Source organism: Hyperolius riggenbachi, chromosome 5 (genome assembly GCF_040937935.1).
Source record: "Hyperolius riggenbachi isolate aHypRig1 chromosome 5, aHypRig1.pri, whole genome shotgun sequence".
Classification (NCBI taxonomy): Eukaryota; Metazoa; Chordata; class Amphibia; order Anura; family Hyperoliidae; genus Hyperolius; species Hyperolius riggenbachi.
The window spans coordinates 206,977,359-206,995,933 of record NC_090650.1 but is presented as its reverse complement, the minus strand read 5'-3'; the positions used below and the strand labels follow the sequence as shown (position 1 = coordinate 206,995,933).

The following is an 18,575-nucleotide window of genomic DNA, read 5'->3' as shown; positions in this document are numbered from 1 at the left end:
TCTTCTGTTCTGTCTCCTGGGATCGCGCTAGCTACTTTTTGCTAGCGCTGGGGATCCTTCTGTTCTGCAACTCTGTCTCCTGGTCTGCAACTCTGTCTCCGATGGGGATCCTATCTCTCGCTTGTCCCTGTTTTCGTTTGTCTGTCTTGTCTGCTACGCTTGCTGGAGGCTCGGTGAGGTAACCGTTAAGCAAGCGTACGCGTCCTCTGTTTCATGTTTGTCTGTCAATGGTTAGGTAGGCGTGCTTGTCTCTATTGTGCTTATCACGTGGAGACCGCGCATAACCGCGTGCACTGTTGCGAATGAGTGCGGTGTCCGCGGTTAGCTAGCGTTTGTTATTTTCCTTGTTATTCTCATTGTATTATTTGCTGTGCCTTTGCTAACTTCGTATTCTGTTCTGATCTGCCTTGTGTCACGTCTGGCGATCGCACCTCTCGCGATCGCGTTCCTATTTCATATCTGCTGTTGTGTGTGCGCGGTCGCGGGGTGGCGACTAGATTGGCGCACACACATACAATCTGTCCCTTTGCTCGTTCTCATTCGCAATCGCCTCTCTTGCGATTGCGTTCTGCGCTTCGTACAAATTCCTGTCTGGCATTTGTGGAGGTACAGAGGATTGGTTCCTCTGCACTCCCCAGCGCCATCTGCCGACAGGAATTTTCCCTCTACGGGTGCGTAGCACCTTTTGCTGGGTGCCTGCAAATATACGCTTGTGGAGGATTTCCGCCGTATCAGCGCACGCGTTGTGCGCTGATCACGGAGAAAGTTCCACAATCGTTACAATGATGCACACATTTTCTCTTCTTTGGAAAGCCATCTTTCAGGCACTGTGCTGCATTTCACCCTGAAATCCTCCAAACTGGCTTAGGAGACACATGGAACACTATACTGTGAATTTACTTTTGCAACTATGGTAAAATTAAATTTGTGGATTCTGTGAACATAATCAAGATTACCCACGAAATCATAATTTCAAAAATAATGTGAAAATTCCTGAAAGGGAAATTACCTATTATAATCAATACTAGTGATACTATAATTGTATTTGCTTTCGCTAGGGTCATTGTAGCCCTGCCAATATGTATTTGATAATGACAATGACAATGTGTGTGTTTTTTTTTTTTTTTAAATCTTTTTTTGCCTTTATACATCTCATACTGGTATTTATATTCACAATTTGTTTGTCCGTGGTAAGCAGTGAAGAGCCCTTTTTTTGTGTTCTTTGATGTTTTGACACTCATCTACCTTTTATCACAGCCTATCTACATTTCCATAAAAAGGTACCTATGATCAATTAACTACCGTATTTTTTCTGAATTTTATTTTAATACGAGTACAGGTAAAACCCATGTTGGCCTGAAAATTGTTCAAGCTCTCCTTATCAACTCTCAACTGTGGAAACAAAGAAATGATCCAATACTAATTGTTTGCTATACAAACCATGCTCTTGATCAGTTTCTCGAAGGTAATTACTTTTGATCTTTTGTTCATAAAACATACCATTCACTAATTTTTTTTTTTTTTTTTTAGAAATAGTGTAATATACCGTAAGTGAAACTGATATATATATTTTGATTGTTTTTAAGGCATTGATAAGTGTTTGGAATGTAACATTGTAAGGGTAGGCTCAAGAAGCAGCAGTGAAATCTTGCAGAAATGTTCTCTGTCCAATCTTCGGAAACAGCACTACACAAGATCAATGGATAGTGAGGTAAGTTCACTTCAGAACCAGTAACAAGTTTTTAGTAACTTGCTCACTTTTAACATAAAACTAACAAATTAGGACAGAGAGCTGAGACACACTGCAGTGCGCTTTTTTCGACTGTCGGCGATGTGTTTTTGTTTTTTTATATATTTTTTTAAAAACCGCTCGCATTGACTTGCATTAAAATTGCAGGGTTTTTTTCAAATGAAAACGCATCGGAAAGCTCTCTGCAGTGTAACACCTCACAGAGGATTACAACAATGTGCTGCAAAGCTGAATTCAAATGTTTGTTTGCACCCCCACCTGATTTCCACCTCACAAAATACATCAGTTTAAACATAATACATAGTGGGTTACAATAATGTGCAAAGCTAGAAAGAACTTCTTAGCCTAAACAGTAACTGGCTTATGAGGGATATAGGGTGGGCTGCTCAGCCATTTAAAGAACTCACGAGGTGAAATTAAATAGCAATCTTTACTCACCTGAGGCTTCTTCCAGCCCCTAGGTCTAGTCCCTCGGTGCTCCCTGTCGGCAGGTCGACGCTTCTGCACTTGCCAATATGGTATGGCACTTCTAAGCATCTTTTAATTAAATTCTCTCCATTTGCAATGTTGTGGGCTATTAAGCAAATCTGAACCTGAGATTTCAAATAAAACCTTGCTTGGTGTAAAATCGTGCATAAGACACAGTGGTGATTGCTGAAGTGTTAGTAAGTTAACAGTTGTGTGATTTCAGTTTCATGGAGGCTCCGGCGAGAAGGATTTTTATCTAATAAACTTTAGGTCATCCTGGAATTATTTAATAAGAGTCTCCTGGGGCCTGAGACATCTCTAGAGACCTCCAAGCATTTCCAGAGAGGATGCCATAGATGATTCAGCAAACCTAGTCCCTGATTGATTAACTATTGCCTGAAAATTTGTGGTTATGGTTGCTGTTTTTACAATAACTATAATACATTACACTTAGAGCCCTTTTCAACTGCAAATTGGAATTGCGCTACAATTCTGATTGTGATTTGCAGCAGTTTAAAAATGTGATTTCCCTGTGCGTTGTCACATTTTTCTTATGATCGTCATTATTTGCTGCGCTATTGCGATTTTCTGGAGATGTAAGTTTTATATTATTTTTGTAACTCACCTTTTGGTACATTTTTATTTGCTGGGCACTGAAAAGGTATTTTGTGGATAAGATGAGAAAATTTTTCCTGTGAAAAACTCACTGGAAATGTTTAGTGCATCCAGACCAATGTCTCCTGCCTGTGTCACTGCATAAATCAATTGGGCAGACTTCTTGACATGAATCATACTGTATCTATTGAATGATGATAAGAAGCTATATTTGTGAAAAGAAATGTACTTTTGGAACAGAATAAGGATCAAATGTATATTACTGTACATTTCTATTCACTGTCATTCAGTTCAAATTAAACTAAGTAAAAAATGTATAAAACAATACATTTTCCCTACTGTGTTTTTGTTTTATGTTTTATCTGTGTGCTGAGATAATACATAAGTACTGTATTTGTGAACCTGCAGATTATAAAACTAGATGTTCTTTTATTTTTAGCTGTATATTGAAATGGATATAGTTAAGGGATCATTAATGAAAAATGCAGGTCTCCTAAGAATTGCAACCCAAGGCATTCTTCATGGAGATATACTGGAGCAATATATGCCAGCTCATCATCTCCAGAGTCTTATGGCAAGAAAGGTAATAACACTGGATACTCTTATTGTATGACCAGTCTGTGCTTTCAATTGGTGATGATTGAGGTTATGTGGAGCCCCACCCACTTTAAGAGAAATGATGATGTGGCATTTCCGTGGCACTGTTCTGAAATGAAGTTGGTGCACACGGGACTCCGGGAGTGCATCAGAGGAATCAGACTCTGCTAAACATACATACACCGCATAATGACATTCATACGCTCTGTCAGCATGCCTCACTCTGCATCACATGCACCACACTCTGCACCACATGCAGGGGGAGGCACTCTGTCCCACATACAGGGGCAAGACTAGAGGAAGACATTGGGGGTTGGCTTATCCACAGGTCACACATTATTAGGTTGTTCCAGGGGTAAAGGTTGTGGGGTTGCTTATACATGGGGCGGCTTATACACAAGTAAATATGGTAATAATTAAAATTGATAAACAGTTCGGTGCAGGATGTAGTCAATAGAAAACACACACATATTTGCAAGTGCACGTGCCCTCTCTCTGGTCAGCATTATATTATTATTAATTTACATAGCGCCCACATCTTTTGCAGCGCTTTACAGACCAACTGTCCTGTCAGAGGAGCTCACAATTCAAACCATTTCATAGTCATATGACCATTGTAGAGAGTTCAGCAACTGGTACTAAGTTCCAATAAAGCTTTTATCGGTGACGTGAAAGATTATAAGGATATATATATATATATATATATATATATATATATATATATATATATATATATATATATATATATATATATATATATATATATATACACACACACACACATACTGTACAGTAAAAGGTTGGATTGAGAGTAACTTGGTTTGCATTACAAGCAAAAAATGTTGTGAAATTTTGACTTGAATTACAAGCAATTTCTTGATATACAAGCAAAAAAAAAAAGTATACATGTGTCATGTCATCACAACTGTGCCGATAGTTCTTCTCCCTTTGGCGCTATAGTACTTAATTGTGAAAAGTCACATATGCATGAAATACTCAAAAGTAACTGTCATTGGATAAGTTCCTTGTTAAAGCGACACAAAAAAAAAAGGTTTGGACATGCCACCAGATGGCAATAATTTTGTTAGTTATAGTGAAATATATATATATATATATATATATATATATATATATATATATATATATATATATGTGTGTGTGTGTGTGTGTGTGTGTGTGTGTGTGTGTGTGTGTGTGTGTGTGTGTGTGTGTGTGTGTGTGTGTGTGTGTGTGTGTGTATTACCACCACACTCTATTTGTACTTCAATCATTTATAAAAAAAAAACAAAAACATACATTTTAAAGAGAATCTGTATTGTTAAAATCGCACAAAAGTAAACAAAACATACCAGTGCGTTAGGGGACATCTCCTATTCCCCTCTGTCACAATTTCGCTGCTCCTCGCCCCATTAAAAGTGGTTAAAAACAGTTTAAAAAGTTTGTTTATAAACAAACAAAATGGCCACCAAAACAGGAAGTAGGTTGATGTACAGTATGTCCACACATAGAAAATACATCCATACACAAGCAGGCTGTATACAGCTTTCCTTTTGAATCTCAAGAGATCATTTGTGTGTTTCTTTCCCCCTGCAGCTCTCATGCATTGAAGTGCCAGGCTGATTCTTCCTGCAAACAGCTCTGCCTGTGTTTGTAATTCCTCAGTATGTGAAAGCCCAGCCAGTTCAGAGGATGATTTATCCAGCTTGTAAAATATAAGAGAGCAGAGAGAAGCTGCCCTAATCTAAATAACACACAGGCAGTGTGCAGAGAGGGGCCTGGAGGAGGGGAGATGCATCACAGAACCACAACACTGAAGAACTTGGCAGCCTTCCAGACACAGGGCGACAAGTCCGGCAGGGGAAAGATAAGCTGATTTATTACAGAGATGGTGATAGTAGAAAGTGCTGCAGTAAGCCAGAGCACATTAGAATAGGTTTAGGAACTTGTAGGATGGTAGAAAACAGGATGACATTTTTGTTACGGAGTCTCTTTAAGCCATCTGGCAGCCCTTAAAAAGTGTCAAATAAAATAGGAGTAAAAATAATAATATATAAAAATCTTCCCCCAACACATACACACTTATGACTTTAGTTGGAATAATCTCCAGTAACTCAGATTTTGCTCTGTTGGACTAATGACATTGCACAGTCCCCACTGTACAGTTCATAGGCAAGTTCAAGGGGGGATTTACGGGTTCCCAGAAAACCCACCTCAGACCAAGGCTAGTGCAGTGTCTGGGGACAGGCACAAGTTAAGACACCAGAATGTCTACAGGCATCCTGCACTATGTGTCTCCCCACCCCCTTTCTTTCCAGGCTGCAGATAATTTTGGATGCAGTAGCAGCCTGTGTACAGATCATGGAGCAGCTCTGGGGAACTTGACTGAGCTCAGAGTCAGGTATGAGCACAGACAGCCCTGTTCCCCTGCTGTGCTAGTAAAGAAGGGAGTTCGGACCTTGCAGAATGCTTCACTTCCCCATTTATTACAGATGTTGGCTGTCTTCATTATTATCTGTATTCACTGAATATGCTGCAGAGACCAATTGATACAGATAATAATGCTTACAATCAAAAGACTTATGCAGTGATGGAAGAAGAAGCACTAAGGGAGGTCTGGATGGATAAGCCAGCAGAATACTTCCTGGTCTCTGGCTGCTCATGTGATAGCCCTCTTAAATCCAATTACCTTTTATTTCTCACTAAAGTGTGTGTCTTGCTCTTCCTTATGTCTTTCTCACCCTCTCTCTCTCTGGTATATCCTCTCTCCCCTTTACCCCTTGTCTCTCCTCCACAGGGTAGTGTGTCTGTGTATTATTTTAGGATGGCCCTGCAAAACAGAATATTGCAACCCTAGTTAGGCATCTTTCACCTGTTTCTGTGTTGCCTCCCATATCCTCTGTCCTGAGCTTCTCTTTTTATCGTACTCTGTCCTGTGTGTATGTGTCCCTGTCTCCCCCATTTTTGTCTCTCAATCTTCTTTCTTTACTACACTTTCTTATTTGCCACAGACACAATGACACTCACTTGTGTCTCTTCCCCTTTACTGTCTTTCACTTTCCTCTCTCTTCTATCTCATTCTCCTATTTTCCTGTCACTGTCACCACCCTTCTCCTCCCTAAAAATAAAAAAAAAATCAACATTGTCTCATTCTTACTACTAGTATGTATTTTTATAGCACTGGCATCTTCTGCACCATATTACAGAGTACATTGTCAAGTCACTGACTGTTCTCAGAAGAGCTCATAATCTAATCCCTACCATATTATTATATTGTTCGTGGCTGAGCGAGACCTTTCGTGATCCCCCCTTGAAAATCCTTGGTTTGCCCCTGCAGTTGGATCACAAAATAGCAGTTGTTAGTAATGTTTAAAGACACTCCTCAGCTGCTCTCTACTACTTTAAAAGACACTTGACAAGGATTTATTGATTTTGTTACTGTTGATAAATACGGGCAGTCCCAGGGCATGGATTGTAAGAGAGTACGGGTCTTCACCAGTGCAACCAGCAAGGGATAATGGGCCATCACACCCAATGGGTGGGGGACAACTTTGCTGCCTGATGCTCGCCAGGTCACAACTCCTAGGACTACCCCACCAGGGATGAGAAGGACAGAAGGGGTACCTTGTTGATAGGGAAGGAGTACAAAACAGGACTAACTAACAGGACTGAACCAATTAACTGGACAGAACAGTATACACGGAAAAGGGATGGACGGGACAGGCTGGACGAGAAGGATTGGAAGGGACAGGCTGAATGGGAATTAGCTGGATAAGTACTGGAGTACTGGGTTGGAAATGCTGGATAAGTACTGGAGTACTAGAATGTGCAGCCTGAAAGGGACAGCCTGGAGGGGACAGACTGGGCTGTAGTGACTGGGCCATATTGACGGGGCTCAGACGGTTAAACTGGGGAGACAAATACAGGGCAGAAAGGACTGGCAGACAAAAAAAGGACAGGCGGGAAGTCTAGGCAAGGGACAAGCAGGCAAGGATCTGACAAATGACAGGTAGGCATGTAGAGCAGGCAAGAAAGGCCTAGGGATGGTGTGGACGCATGCAGTAGCTGTTAAAACAATGCAACTGCACTGAATGACGAGAGATCAGAGTTTAACTATGACTCTTGCACCAGTGCTGCGGCTATGCCCCCTGGTGCTGGGACAAATGTGGAAGGAGTGTGCATGCGTGTGCCTAGTGAGCCCGGAAGTCCACCAAGTCAGTGCCCCCAGCTAAAAAGGATTCGCTGCTGGAATCAAGGGACCAGTAAGTACCATTACAACTCTGCATAACTAGATTGACACAATGGCCTCAATTCATAAAACATTAGCGCATGCGTTATCGCCCAAGCAGTAAATTACCGCATGGTATGTTTTTGTTAGTGAATTCATAAAATTTACTGCATGTTTACCGCATACCGTAATAGTGCGGTATTAGTGCTGTAATGGTGCGGTAATGCAAACGTTGTTTGTGTCGGTAAAGTGAATGAAGTGTATTCATGGAAAAAAAGGGGAGTAAGGAAGCGATAAATAACAGCTTGTTATCGCCAGCAAAGACCTGGCGAGTTTGCTCTACACAGTAGCATTTTAGGTGACAAATGGAGCCCTTTCAGCTTAATGTTATGGAATTTTTAAGGATACAGAGGAGGAAGTGTATCTATACAGTTTGGCCGCTCACAAAATAAACAATCAATTACAGAGGAGGAAGGGTTAGAATTCGTACACAGTTATATAATTTATAAGAATAATTATATATATATATATATATATATATATATATATATATATATATATATATATATATATATATATATATATATATATATACATACAGTGGTGTGAAAAACTATTTGCCCCCTTCCTGATTTCTTATTCTTTTGCATGTTTGTCACACTTAAATGTTTCTGCTCATCAAAAACCGTTAACTATTAGTCAAAGATAACATAATTGAACACAAAATGCAGTTTTAAATGATGGTTTTTATTATTTAGTGAGAAAAAAAAACTCCAAATCTACATGGCCCTGTGTGAAAAAGTGATTGCCCCCCCTTGTTAAAAAATAACTTAACTGTGGTTTATCACACCTGAGTTCAATTTCTGTAGTCACCCCCAGGCCTGATTACAGCCACACCAGTTTCAATCAAGAAATCACTTAAATAGGAGCTATCTGACACAGAGAAGTAGACCAAAAGCACCTCCAAAGCTAGACATCATGCCAAGATCCAAAGAAATTCAGGAACAAATGAGAACAAAGTACTGTAATTGAGATCTATCAGTCTGGTAAAGGTTATAAAGCCATTTCTAAAGCTTTGGGACTCCAGCGAACCACAGTGAGGGCCATTATCCACAAATGGCAAAAACATGGAACAGTGATGAACCTTCCCAGGAGTGGCTGGCCGACCAAAATTACCCCAAGAGCGCAGAGAAAACTCATCCGAGAGGCCACAAAAGACCCCAGGACAACATCTAAAGAACTGCAGGCCTCACTTGCCTCAATTAAGGTCATTGTTCATGACTCCACCATAAGAAAGAGACTGGGCAAAAACGGTCTGCATGGCAGATATCCAAGGCGCAAACCACTTTTAAGCAAAAAGAACATTAAGGCTCGTTTCAATTTTGCTAAAAAAAACATCTCAATGATTGGCAAGACTTTTGGGAAAATACCTTGTGGACCGACGAGACAAAAGTTGAACTTTTTGGAAGGTGCGTGTCCCGTTACATCTGGCGTAGAAGTAACACAGCATTTCAGCAAAAGAACATCATACCAACAGTAAAATATGGTGGTGGTAGTGTGATGGTCTGGGGTTGTTTTGCTGCTTCAGGACCTGGAAGGCTTGCTGTGATAGATGGAACCATGAATTTTACTGTCTACCAAAAAATTCTGAAGGAGAATGTCCGGCCATTTGTTTGTCAACTCAAGCTGAAGCGATCTTGGGTGCTGCAGCAGGACAATTACCCAAAACACACCAGCAAATCCACCTCTGAATGGCTGAAGAAAAACAAAATGAAGACTTTGGAGTGGCCTAGTCAAAGTCCTGATATGAATCCTACTGAGATGTTGTGGCATGACCTTAAAAAGGCGGTTCATGCTAGAAAACCCTCAAATAAAGCTGAATTACAACAATTCTGCAAAGATGAGTGGGCCAAAATTCCTCCAAAGACTCGTTGCAAGTTATCGCAAACGCTTGATTGCAGTTATTGCTGCTAAGGGTGGCCCAACCAGTTATTAGGTTCAGGGGGCAATTTCTTTTTCACACAGGGCCATGTAGGTTTTGAGTTATTTTTCTCACTAAATAATACAAACCATCATTTAAAACTGCATTTTGTGTTCAATTATGTTATCTTTGACTAACAGTTAACGGTTTTTGATGAGCAGAAACATTTAAGTGTGAAAAACATGCAAAAGAATAAGAAATCAGGAAGGGGGCAAATAGTTTTTCACACCACTGTATGTATATATATATATATATATATATATATATATATATATATATATATATATATATATATATATAATAAAAAATATAATTTATAAAAAATAAGTCACATGTGTCTAAAACTGCATGCACCTTGTCATTAGGAAGTCAGCGGCAAACTACCGCACTCAGCAGATTTTATCGGCAGCTTTCCGCACACTTACTATAAATTTTTTTATCGCACTCGGAATTTTTTTAATGAATTCACTGCAAAAACCCTCATTTACCACTAGCGGTAATTTCCCGCCCATCTCTGAACTACTGCACTCATTTTTATGAATTGAGGCCAATGTGGGTAGAGTATTGAGCATGGACCGCTGCTGACCTTGTACACCAGTATGCACCTACATATCTGCAGCACTCACGGTTCCAGCTTCCTCTCTCTCCTCCTTCATTCCTTACTGCCTTGGTGTGTACAAGTCCCATCCGGTGAATCAGTACACTCACTAGCACGCTGGCTCCTTCTGCCTTGTGGTGGTTCTGGGTAGCTTCCGGGTAGAGACAGTGTGTGGTAGTGACGTCACTACCCTTGGATCTTGTATATACTTTTAGCCACAGACCCTGAACAAGCATGCAGCAGATCCAGTGTTTCTGACATTATTGTCAAATCTCACAAGATTAGCTTTGCTTGTTTCTGGTGTTATTCAGACACTACTGCAGCCAAATAGATCAGTAGGGCTACCAGGCAACTGATATCATTTAAAAAGGAAATAAATATGGCAGCCTCCATATTCCTCTCACTTCAGGTGTCCTTTAATTTTTTTTTAATTGGAGGGAATGCTCGCTTCTTCCTTCTTAAAGTGAGAGATTGGTGTTTTATATTCAGATGAGCTGGCTAGTTTCATGCAAGTAGACCTGTTTGAGTTTCAGGGGTGACAGGTGCCACACCACATCTGGGCATAAGCATATAATCACAGAGTTTATACCCAGACACCACGGCAGCTGTCACCACTAAAACTCAAACAGGTCTACACACAAAGGCAGTAAAAAACGAATGAGGGTAAAGAGGAAGCCGGAAGCATGAGTGCTGCAGACATATACGTCATCATTAAACGCTTGGAAATTAGTAGCAACAGAGGGTCAAAGGGCCCCTCACACCTGAGGTAGCAGCAGGACTATTAGGTGATTTCCATTAACCTGCAGCGCCACCTACAACTTTTTTCTCATATATCCATTGTAGTCTGGGTTCAATTTTTAGGGGTTAAGCCAATTAACTTATCTGTATGTTCTGGCTGGGATTCGAACCGGGGACCCAGCGCTGCAAGGTGAGCTTGCTCTCCAATATGCCACCGTGCTTATAATATTATAATATATATCATACACTGTAAGTCTATAATGCAATAGCCTCAAAGAAGTAATTATAGTGCATACCCCCTTCAGGGTTAATAAATGATGGCTTTGCCATTCTGCAAATTATAAACAAAAGTGGGGACACCGAGAGCCCAATATAGTGTAGTAAGCAAAACAATAGATTGGAAAGTATATAGCGTATATACTCACAAAAGTGGGTTACCTCCTAGGTAACCACTGTACAGGCAGGTGAGGAGATCAGACCTGTCCTCACTCAGCATTAACCACCCTGGCGTTCTGATTAAATCGCCAGGGTGGCTGCGGGAGGGTTTTTTTTAAATAAAAAAAAAACTATTTCATGCAGCCAACTGAAAGTTGGCTGCATGAAAGCCCACTAGAGGGCGCTCCGGAGGCGATCTTCCGATCGCCTCCGGCGCCCAGAATAAACAAGGAAGGCCGCAATGAGCGGCCTTCCTTGTTTTGCTTATATCGTCGCCATAGCGACGAGCGGAGTGACGTCATCGACGTCAGCCGACGTCCTGACGTCAGCCGCCTCCGATCCAGCCCTTAGCGCTGGCCGGAACTTTTTGTTCCGGCTGCGCAGGGCTCAGGCGGCTAGGGGGGCCCTCTTTCGCCGCTGCTCGCGGCGAATCGCCGCAGAGCGGCGGCGATCAGGCAGCACACGCGGCTGGCAAAGTGCCGGCTGCGTGTGCTGCTTTTTATTTGATTAAAATCGGCCCAGCAGGGCCTGAGCGGCGACCTCCGGCGGTGTTGGACGAGCTCAGCTCGTCCAGACCGCTCAGGTGGTTAAAAGTCGCTTTCTGTAGATCAGGAAAAAAGAGATGGGGATATATAAGAGTGAACAGAGGCGCCAGCAGGATAAAAGGTACTAAAAAGTTTAAAATTCCTCAGGAGGTGGTGGTGGACTCGCCTCCTTGAAGTAGACAAGATACTGTCAGCTTTTTAACAACAACAGGTTTATTTATATACTCCAGACAACCATGCAACGCGTTTCACAGGTATATTCCCGCTTCCTCAGGCAATAACAAATAGGAGTACACGCAGTACAGTCTCAAGGTCACAATAAGCGCCTCTGAGGAATTTGGATCTTGCATTTTAAACTTTTTAGTACCTTTTATCCTGCTGGCGCCTCTGTTCACTCTTATATTCCTGCTTCCTCAGGCAATAACAAATAGGAGTACACGCAGTAGTCTCAAGGTCACAATAAGAGCCTCTGAGGAATTTGGATCTTGAATTTTAAACGTTTTAGTACCTTTTATCCTGCTGGCGCCTCTGTTCACTCTTATATTCTGCAAATTGCACTAGTAGCAACACTGAATGGTGCTAGCTGCTGAACTCTCATAGTCCCTTGATGACGCTTATACAAAAGGGTGAACACTAGATTTATGGTTCTTTTTGCGCTAGGGCTGAGGGCTAACCAGCCCAAGATACACTGCACCCTGTCAGTGGTATCAGTACAAGGACTGACACTGAGGAGTCATGTTTACTCTTATGCTGATCTCAGTTCATTGTCATATAGGGCCAGGAGGCCTCCATTCTCCACTCTCCTTATGTAGAGATATGTATGTTATGTTATATGTTATGTTACGTTATATGTTTTGTAGAGATACTGTGTGATACTATTTTGATACTTTACAAACCTCAGACCACCAATGTGGTTGTAAAAATGCTCACAAGCTGTGAAGCAAAATGTCTTTTACTTTTTCCATTTGATAAATTGTGATACTTTATCTTTTTAATTGAACTATTTAAACAGAAAATAAAAACATGTACATCAAGAATATTTGTATTCCATAGGAATACCTGGATCCTGAGAGTACCTTTTCCCAGACGATTGTAGAATGGTTGGGTACAGCTTCCGAAAATAAAATCCCATCAACACTTGGTAATTACATTAAATGTAACACCTTTAAAAAATGTCAGTAACAGTATTAAAAAAAACTAAGCACGCAATCACACTGTGTTGCACTGTCTGTGATGCTGCATGTGAACATACTACCCATACAATTGCATAGGCTTGTTCACATTTCTACATTGTAACGTATTACGTTATCCTAACCAGCTGTCTGCAGTGTATTTCTAGAAAGCTTGTGGCGTGGGAGTTATGCAACACAGATGGTGTGAACGTAGCCTAAAACAAAGGCCTATAACTAAATGGATACAACATGTAAAATAGGTATGTGCATATGGGAAAAAGCAAGAAGTTTTGAATCAGGAGGATACCATTTATTGGCTAACTTAAAAGTATATATCAGTCTGACGAAGGACCAGGGGCCGAAAGCTTACTCTTTTATATATACTTTTAATTTAGCCGATAAATGGTATCATCCTGATTCAAAACTTGTTGCTTTTACTGATGGCTAACACAGTACAATATTCTACTGCATATGGGAAGTTTCGCACTTTAATGTGTGAAAAATGATGCACGTATTTTCGCATGGATTTTTCATACTCCACGTGCAATATGTTTTTTACAATATGTGAGAATTTGTTTGCTTCTGTCCACATCTGCACAATGTAAAACATAGAGAGAATGCGTGCGATGTTAGACAATATGCAGCTAGCTGTGAAAATGTTAACCCTTAGACTGCTTCCAACATTATCAGATGTTTCATAATTACTGTTTCTATGTGCTGCAGACGCCTAAAGATGTTTTTGCCAAAACTACTTCTGCCTGCCGCCGATGTCTTTAGACGTTGCAGAATTATTGAAGATATAGCATTGTTGCATCTCTTGACGCCTAAAGGCGTTTTCTGACAAAACCTTTGAATTTCCATATTTTGTTTTCCGATTTCCACATTTCGGCTTTTGTTTTCTGCTGTTAGGTTTTTGGAATAAAGGTTTGATTGCCTATTGGATTCACTCTACTGTGAACAGTTAAGGGTTAGAGCACTCTTTTCAGATGGCTAGAGATATGCAAATAAGTTAATACAGAATTAGCCATTTACATATATAGTTAAAAGTCTATGTAGCTTGAGAATGCACCAATCCCATGCTTCTAATGCTGGACATACACAGCTCGATTTACAGCTCGATTCTCCCGCTCGATCGATTCCTCGATTCCGCAGACGATTCTCTTATCTTCCGCTCGTTTTTCTTATCTTTTTCCATTGTGTTCAATGCATAATCGAGCGGCGAAATGATCGGGCGGGCCATCGGAAGTGTCGGAAATTATCTATCGAGCCATCTAAATGGTTCAAAACCGAACCGTGTATTCCCAGCATAAGATTGGATTAGCCCATATACAAGCTGCAAACATTTTCTTTATAAATACCATAATTCTGTATCAAATCTCAGTTATTTGCCCTCTAGCACAATCACTACTGACAAATGGGGATTATAGAACATGTAGAGCTTGTGAAAAACATGCAGTCACCAGTATGCCAAATTAGCTGACACAGGTGAATAACTTAAAAAAAAAACTTAGGGCCTGAGCCCACTAATGCAGTTGTGTCTGCTTTTCAGTAACACAACAATGTTACAGATGCTGAAAAGCAGACAGAAGTGGACACAACTGCGTCAGTGGGCTCAGGCCCTTAAAGAGAACCCGAGGTGTGTTTAAAGAATGTTATCTGCATACAGAGGCTGGATCTGCCTATACAGCCCAGTCTCTGTTGCTATCCCAAACCCCACTAAGGGCCCCCTGCACTCTGCAATCCCTCATAAATCACAGCCGTGCTGTGAGGCTGTGTTTACATCTGTAATGTCAGTCTCAGCTGCTCCCCCGCCTCCTGCATAGCTCCGGTCCCTGCCCCCGTCCCTTCCCTCCAAATCAGCAGGGAGGGAAGGGATGCAGGCAGGGACTGGAGTTCTGCAGGAGGCGGGGAGAGCAGCAGACTGACACTATAGAGATAAACACAGCCAGCTCTGACAAGCTGTATGTCAGCAACGTGGCTGTGATTTATGAGGGATTGCCGAGTGCAGGGGGACCTTAGGGGGGTTTGGGATAGCAACAGAGGCTGTGCTGTATAGGCAGATCCAGCCTCTGTATGCAGATAATATTCTTCAAACCCACCTCGGGTTCTCTTTAATCAGTTTCTCTCAGTTAAAACTGAAAGAAAACTAATTTTAAAAGTAATCTCCAAGTTTCCATTATACGCGTTTTAACTGAAATCTTTTTCACAATGCACTGCTATGGAAAAAACGCATACCAAAGTGTACTAACGCACACTACAGCGTACCAACGCATTAAGTGTAAAAAGGCCCAAGGGTTAATTGCGCATGCAACCTGAACCAAAAAATTAATGTAACATGAATCACCCATTGACTATAACTGGGTGTGTGAAAAGTGTGAACCCTGATTTATTGTTTGTGTGTGCGTGTATATGTTTATGTAAGCGTAGAGAGAGAAGGCAAAGCCAGCACTGCAGTTAGGGTTCTTTAATTGTTGAAAGCTTAAAACACTCACAGTTGTGTAGTAGCCAGATGTACAAGCAGGTTAAGTGGGCGCCAGGTCTGAAGTCCCCTGCGGACGACCGTTTCGCGCCGAATGCGCTTGTTCACCGCTGAGGGGACTTCCCCTCAGCGGTGAACAAGCGCATTCGGCGCGAAACGGTCGTCCGCAGGGGACTTCAGACCTGGCGCCCACTTAACCTGCTTGTACATCTGGCTACTACACAACTGTGAGTGTTTTAAGCTTTCAACAATTAAAGAACCCTAACTGCAGTGCTGGCTTTGCCTTCTCTCTCTACGCTTACAAGTACATTGCTTCTTTCCTGCCGGAGCACGCAGCTAAAGAGGACCTTGCATCCACACAGTTGCTATACAGTATAGCCCAGCCCAGCCCCCTGTTGCATCTTCCGTTGAGTGCTGGAATCCCACTTTCCTTTGTTTGCACTGACACGTGTATATGTTTATGTCTGAAACAGAGAGAAAGAGGTAGGAGGAGGTGTGGTGGAAAAATGGAACAAATTTAACAGAGATAGAAAAATCAGAACAGTTACTATTGTGTTCTGGGCATAATGTGCACGTCATCAAATGTATACAAGCCCTTCTAAGACTTAAACAGTTATAATATTTAATCAGAATTTATACTTGTCATTGGTTGCCCCGTAAAGCCAGCTTTCATGTGCAAACCCATCTTCCTCTTCCATGTGCAGCCTCCTATCCATGTACAGCAGCTCCCTTGTTCTATGTGCAACCTCGCCTCTTAACAATACTGCAGCACATACCCTACATACAGCAGCATACATCATTTCATGTGTATGCACCCATCCAAGTACAGAAACGTTCCTTCCACGTACAGCAATCTTTTTTTCTAAGTGCAGATTAGGCCTTACTCCATGTGAGATCCCAGAGTTACCATTTACCATTTATTTGAAGTCTAGATCTCCAACATAGGGCTGTCCTTATTTATGTGTAACCTCTTCCAAGTGCATTTTTGTCTAAATAACCCCACTTTTGAAAGAGTGTGGTTTCCTGCAAAACATGTACTGCTGGTGGGCTTATTCACAAGCAATGTAACAACACCACCAAATGCCTTTTGGTTTTGGTTTTTCTATTGTTGTCTATTCATTTGCTTGTCACACACCCCACATAAAAAAAGACCAGCATCATTCCAAACATAACATTTAAAGATCTGAATTCAATAACAGATATTTTTAAGCAGGCCCAGATTTACATCACAAGAGTCTATAGGCACAGATGTTCTGGCACCCTTGACTTTGCCCTTCATGAACCTACAAACCCACGCCGAACTGCACCGCAAGTGTGCTGGTTGGCCCAGCTGTCACTTCTCCCTTAGCTCCCTTGCTCATCATAGGTAGCCACAGATGCCCCTAAATATTAGGTAGCCAGAGCTGTCCTCAGTATTAAATAGCTAGATGTGCCCTGAAGTATTGGGTAGCTAGAGGTGCCCCCGACTAAAGGGAGATCTGGTTAGTGGAATGCAGAGACTCGGGAGAGTAACCTCTCATTTACACACCTTATGGTAAATCCAGCCCTGTTTTTAAGTGCTGAGCCACATTGCTTAGAAGTATGGGCAGCAGAGGTTACTAGCAATATTTATATTGATGTAATAATAAGCCCTTTCAGTAAATTTGACAAATTAGATTGACTTTCCTTTACTAGTTCCTCAGTTATTTCAGAGAAGGACAGCTAGATTTTGGAGGCATATGCATTTTAGTCATCTCATCTCAAGAAGTTGTTTTTTTTCTTCACTTGTAATTGCTGTTGACACTGACACCTGTGGTAGACACAGGCTTTACCAAGGAACAGATACTAATAAGCCACATAGCATCCCACAAGAGTCGATGGGCAACAAACCGCTTTGCAGGAAGTGGCTACCAGGTTGCAGCCCATGGAATTACTCCACTAGATGACAGGAGAACAACTCTATAGTAGAGAAGTGACATAAGTGAAGAATAGTAGTATAATGCTCTCTATTATAGGGAAAAAGTGAAGGTAGGCTCCACACAATGTCCAAAAATATGAAATTGTTTTTAAGTCATGTTAAAATCTTAGCATCATCTGCTGACATGCTTTGGACACACACTGCTCCTTAGTCATAGCATAGGTTCTTGCTACAAGGTGTGACCCATATAAACACAAAGCCACACCCTCTTCAATTATGAGCTCACAAACACCCCCCCCCCTCCCCCAAGGAAGGTCTAGTGTAAAATGGAGGGGAAACAACCACCTGTCGCGAACAGTAAAAACATAATGGTAACATAAGACACATGAGTAATGGTTTAGAGTACAGCATATGAAAAGTTGCCAACAAATGAAAAACTTCCTAAACAGAAAAACTATGACAGAAAACAGTATGAATTTACAAATATAAATGAATATAAATAGATAACTAGGGCACCATATAACATAATAGGTGGCCATACTGAGATCCCATTTTGCATTCAGACAATCAGACGCACGTGTCCACAAATAAAAGATCCAATAGGCCTCCCGGGTAAGGAGAAATTTATAAATCCCACCACCTCTAGTACAGGGTTTTTCAACCTTTTCATTAATTGTACCACTTCTATCGACCTGAAAATGTTCAAGTACCACCAGTGTGCTGCTGTTACGCTTGCGGGATACTCTCCACAGTCAGCGTGCAACGCGCATGCTGATGCAGAGGAGATTGCGCACAAGCGCTCTACGAGAAACAGGGATTTCCCCAAATATAGTGGAGAAGTGGAAACAGACACAAGAGGGAGTTGTGGAGCACAGAGCAACCATGCCTCTGTGCGACCCACAAATCCCAATGAACAATGGCTGCGCGGTGCAAACACGGCGCAGCACATAACCTGCGCAACTCAGAAAAGAGCAAGGACAGACTGGGTGAATGTCCGCCAATCTAGTCGCCACCCAGCGACGGCGGACAATCAAGAGCAGGACAGATAGAACGAGAGAGCTAATTGCAAGAACCG

The 18,575-nt window shown here is 41.6% G+C and overlaps 1 protein-coding gene across 1 annotated transcript in view; it reads left to right on the top strand.

Annotated features, from left to right (window-relative positions):
- LOC137518578 (NFX1-type zinc finger-containing protein 1-like) overlaps window positions 1-18,575 on the top strand; it is a 338,789-nt gene that overhangs the window by 163,150 nt on the left and 157,064 nt on the right. The window contains exons 6-9 of the mRNA XM_068236642.1: window positions 1,340-1,465; window positions 1,587-1,711; window positions 3,273-3,416; window positions 13,006-13,093. Coding sequence (XP_068092743.1) covers window positions 1,340-1,465; window positions 1,587-1,711; window positions 3,273-3,416; window positions 13,006-13,093 — 483 coding nt within the window. The remainder of the gene's footprint in view (window positions 1-1,339; window positions 1,466-1,586; window positions 1,712-3,272; window positions 3,417-13,005; window positions 13,094-18,575) is intronic.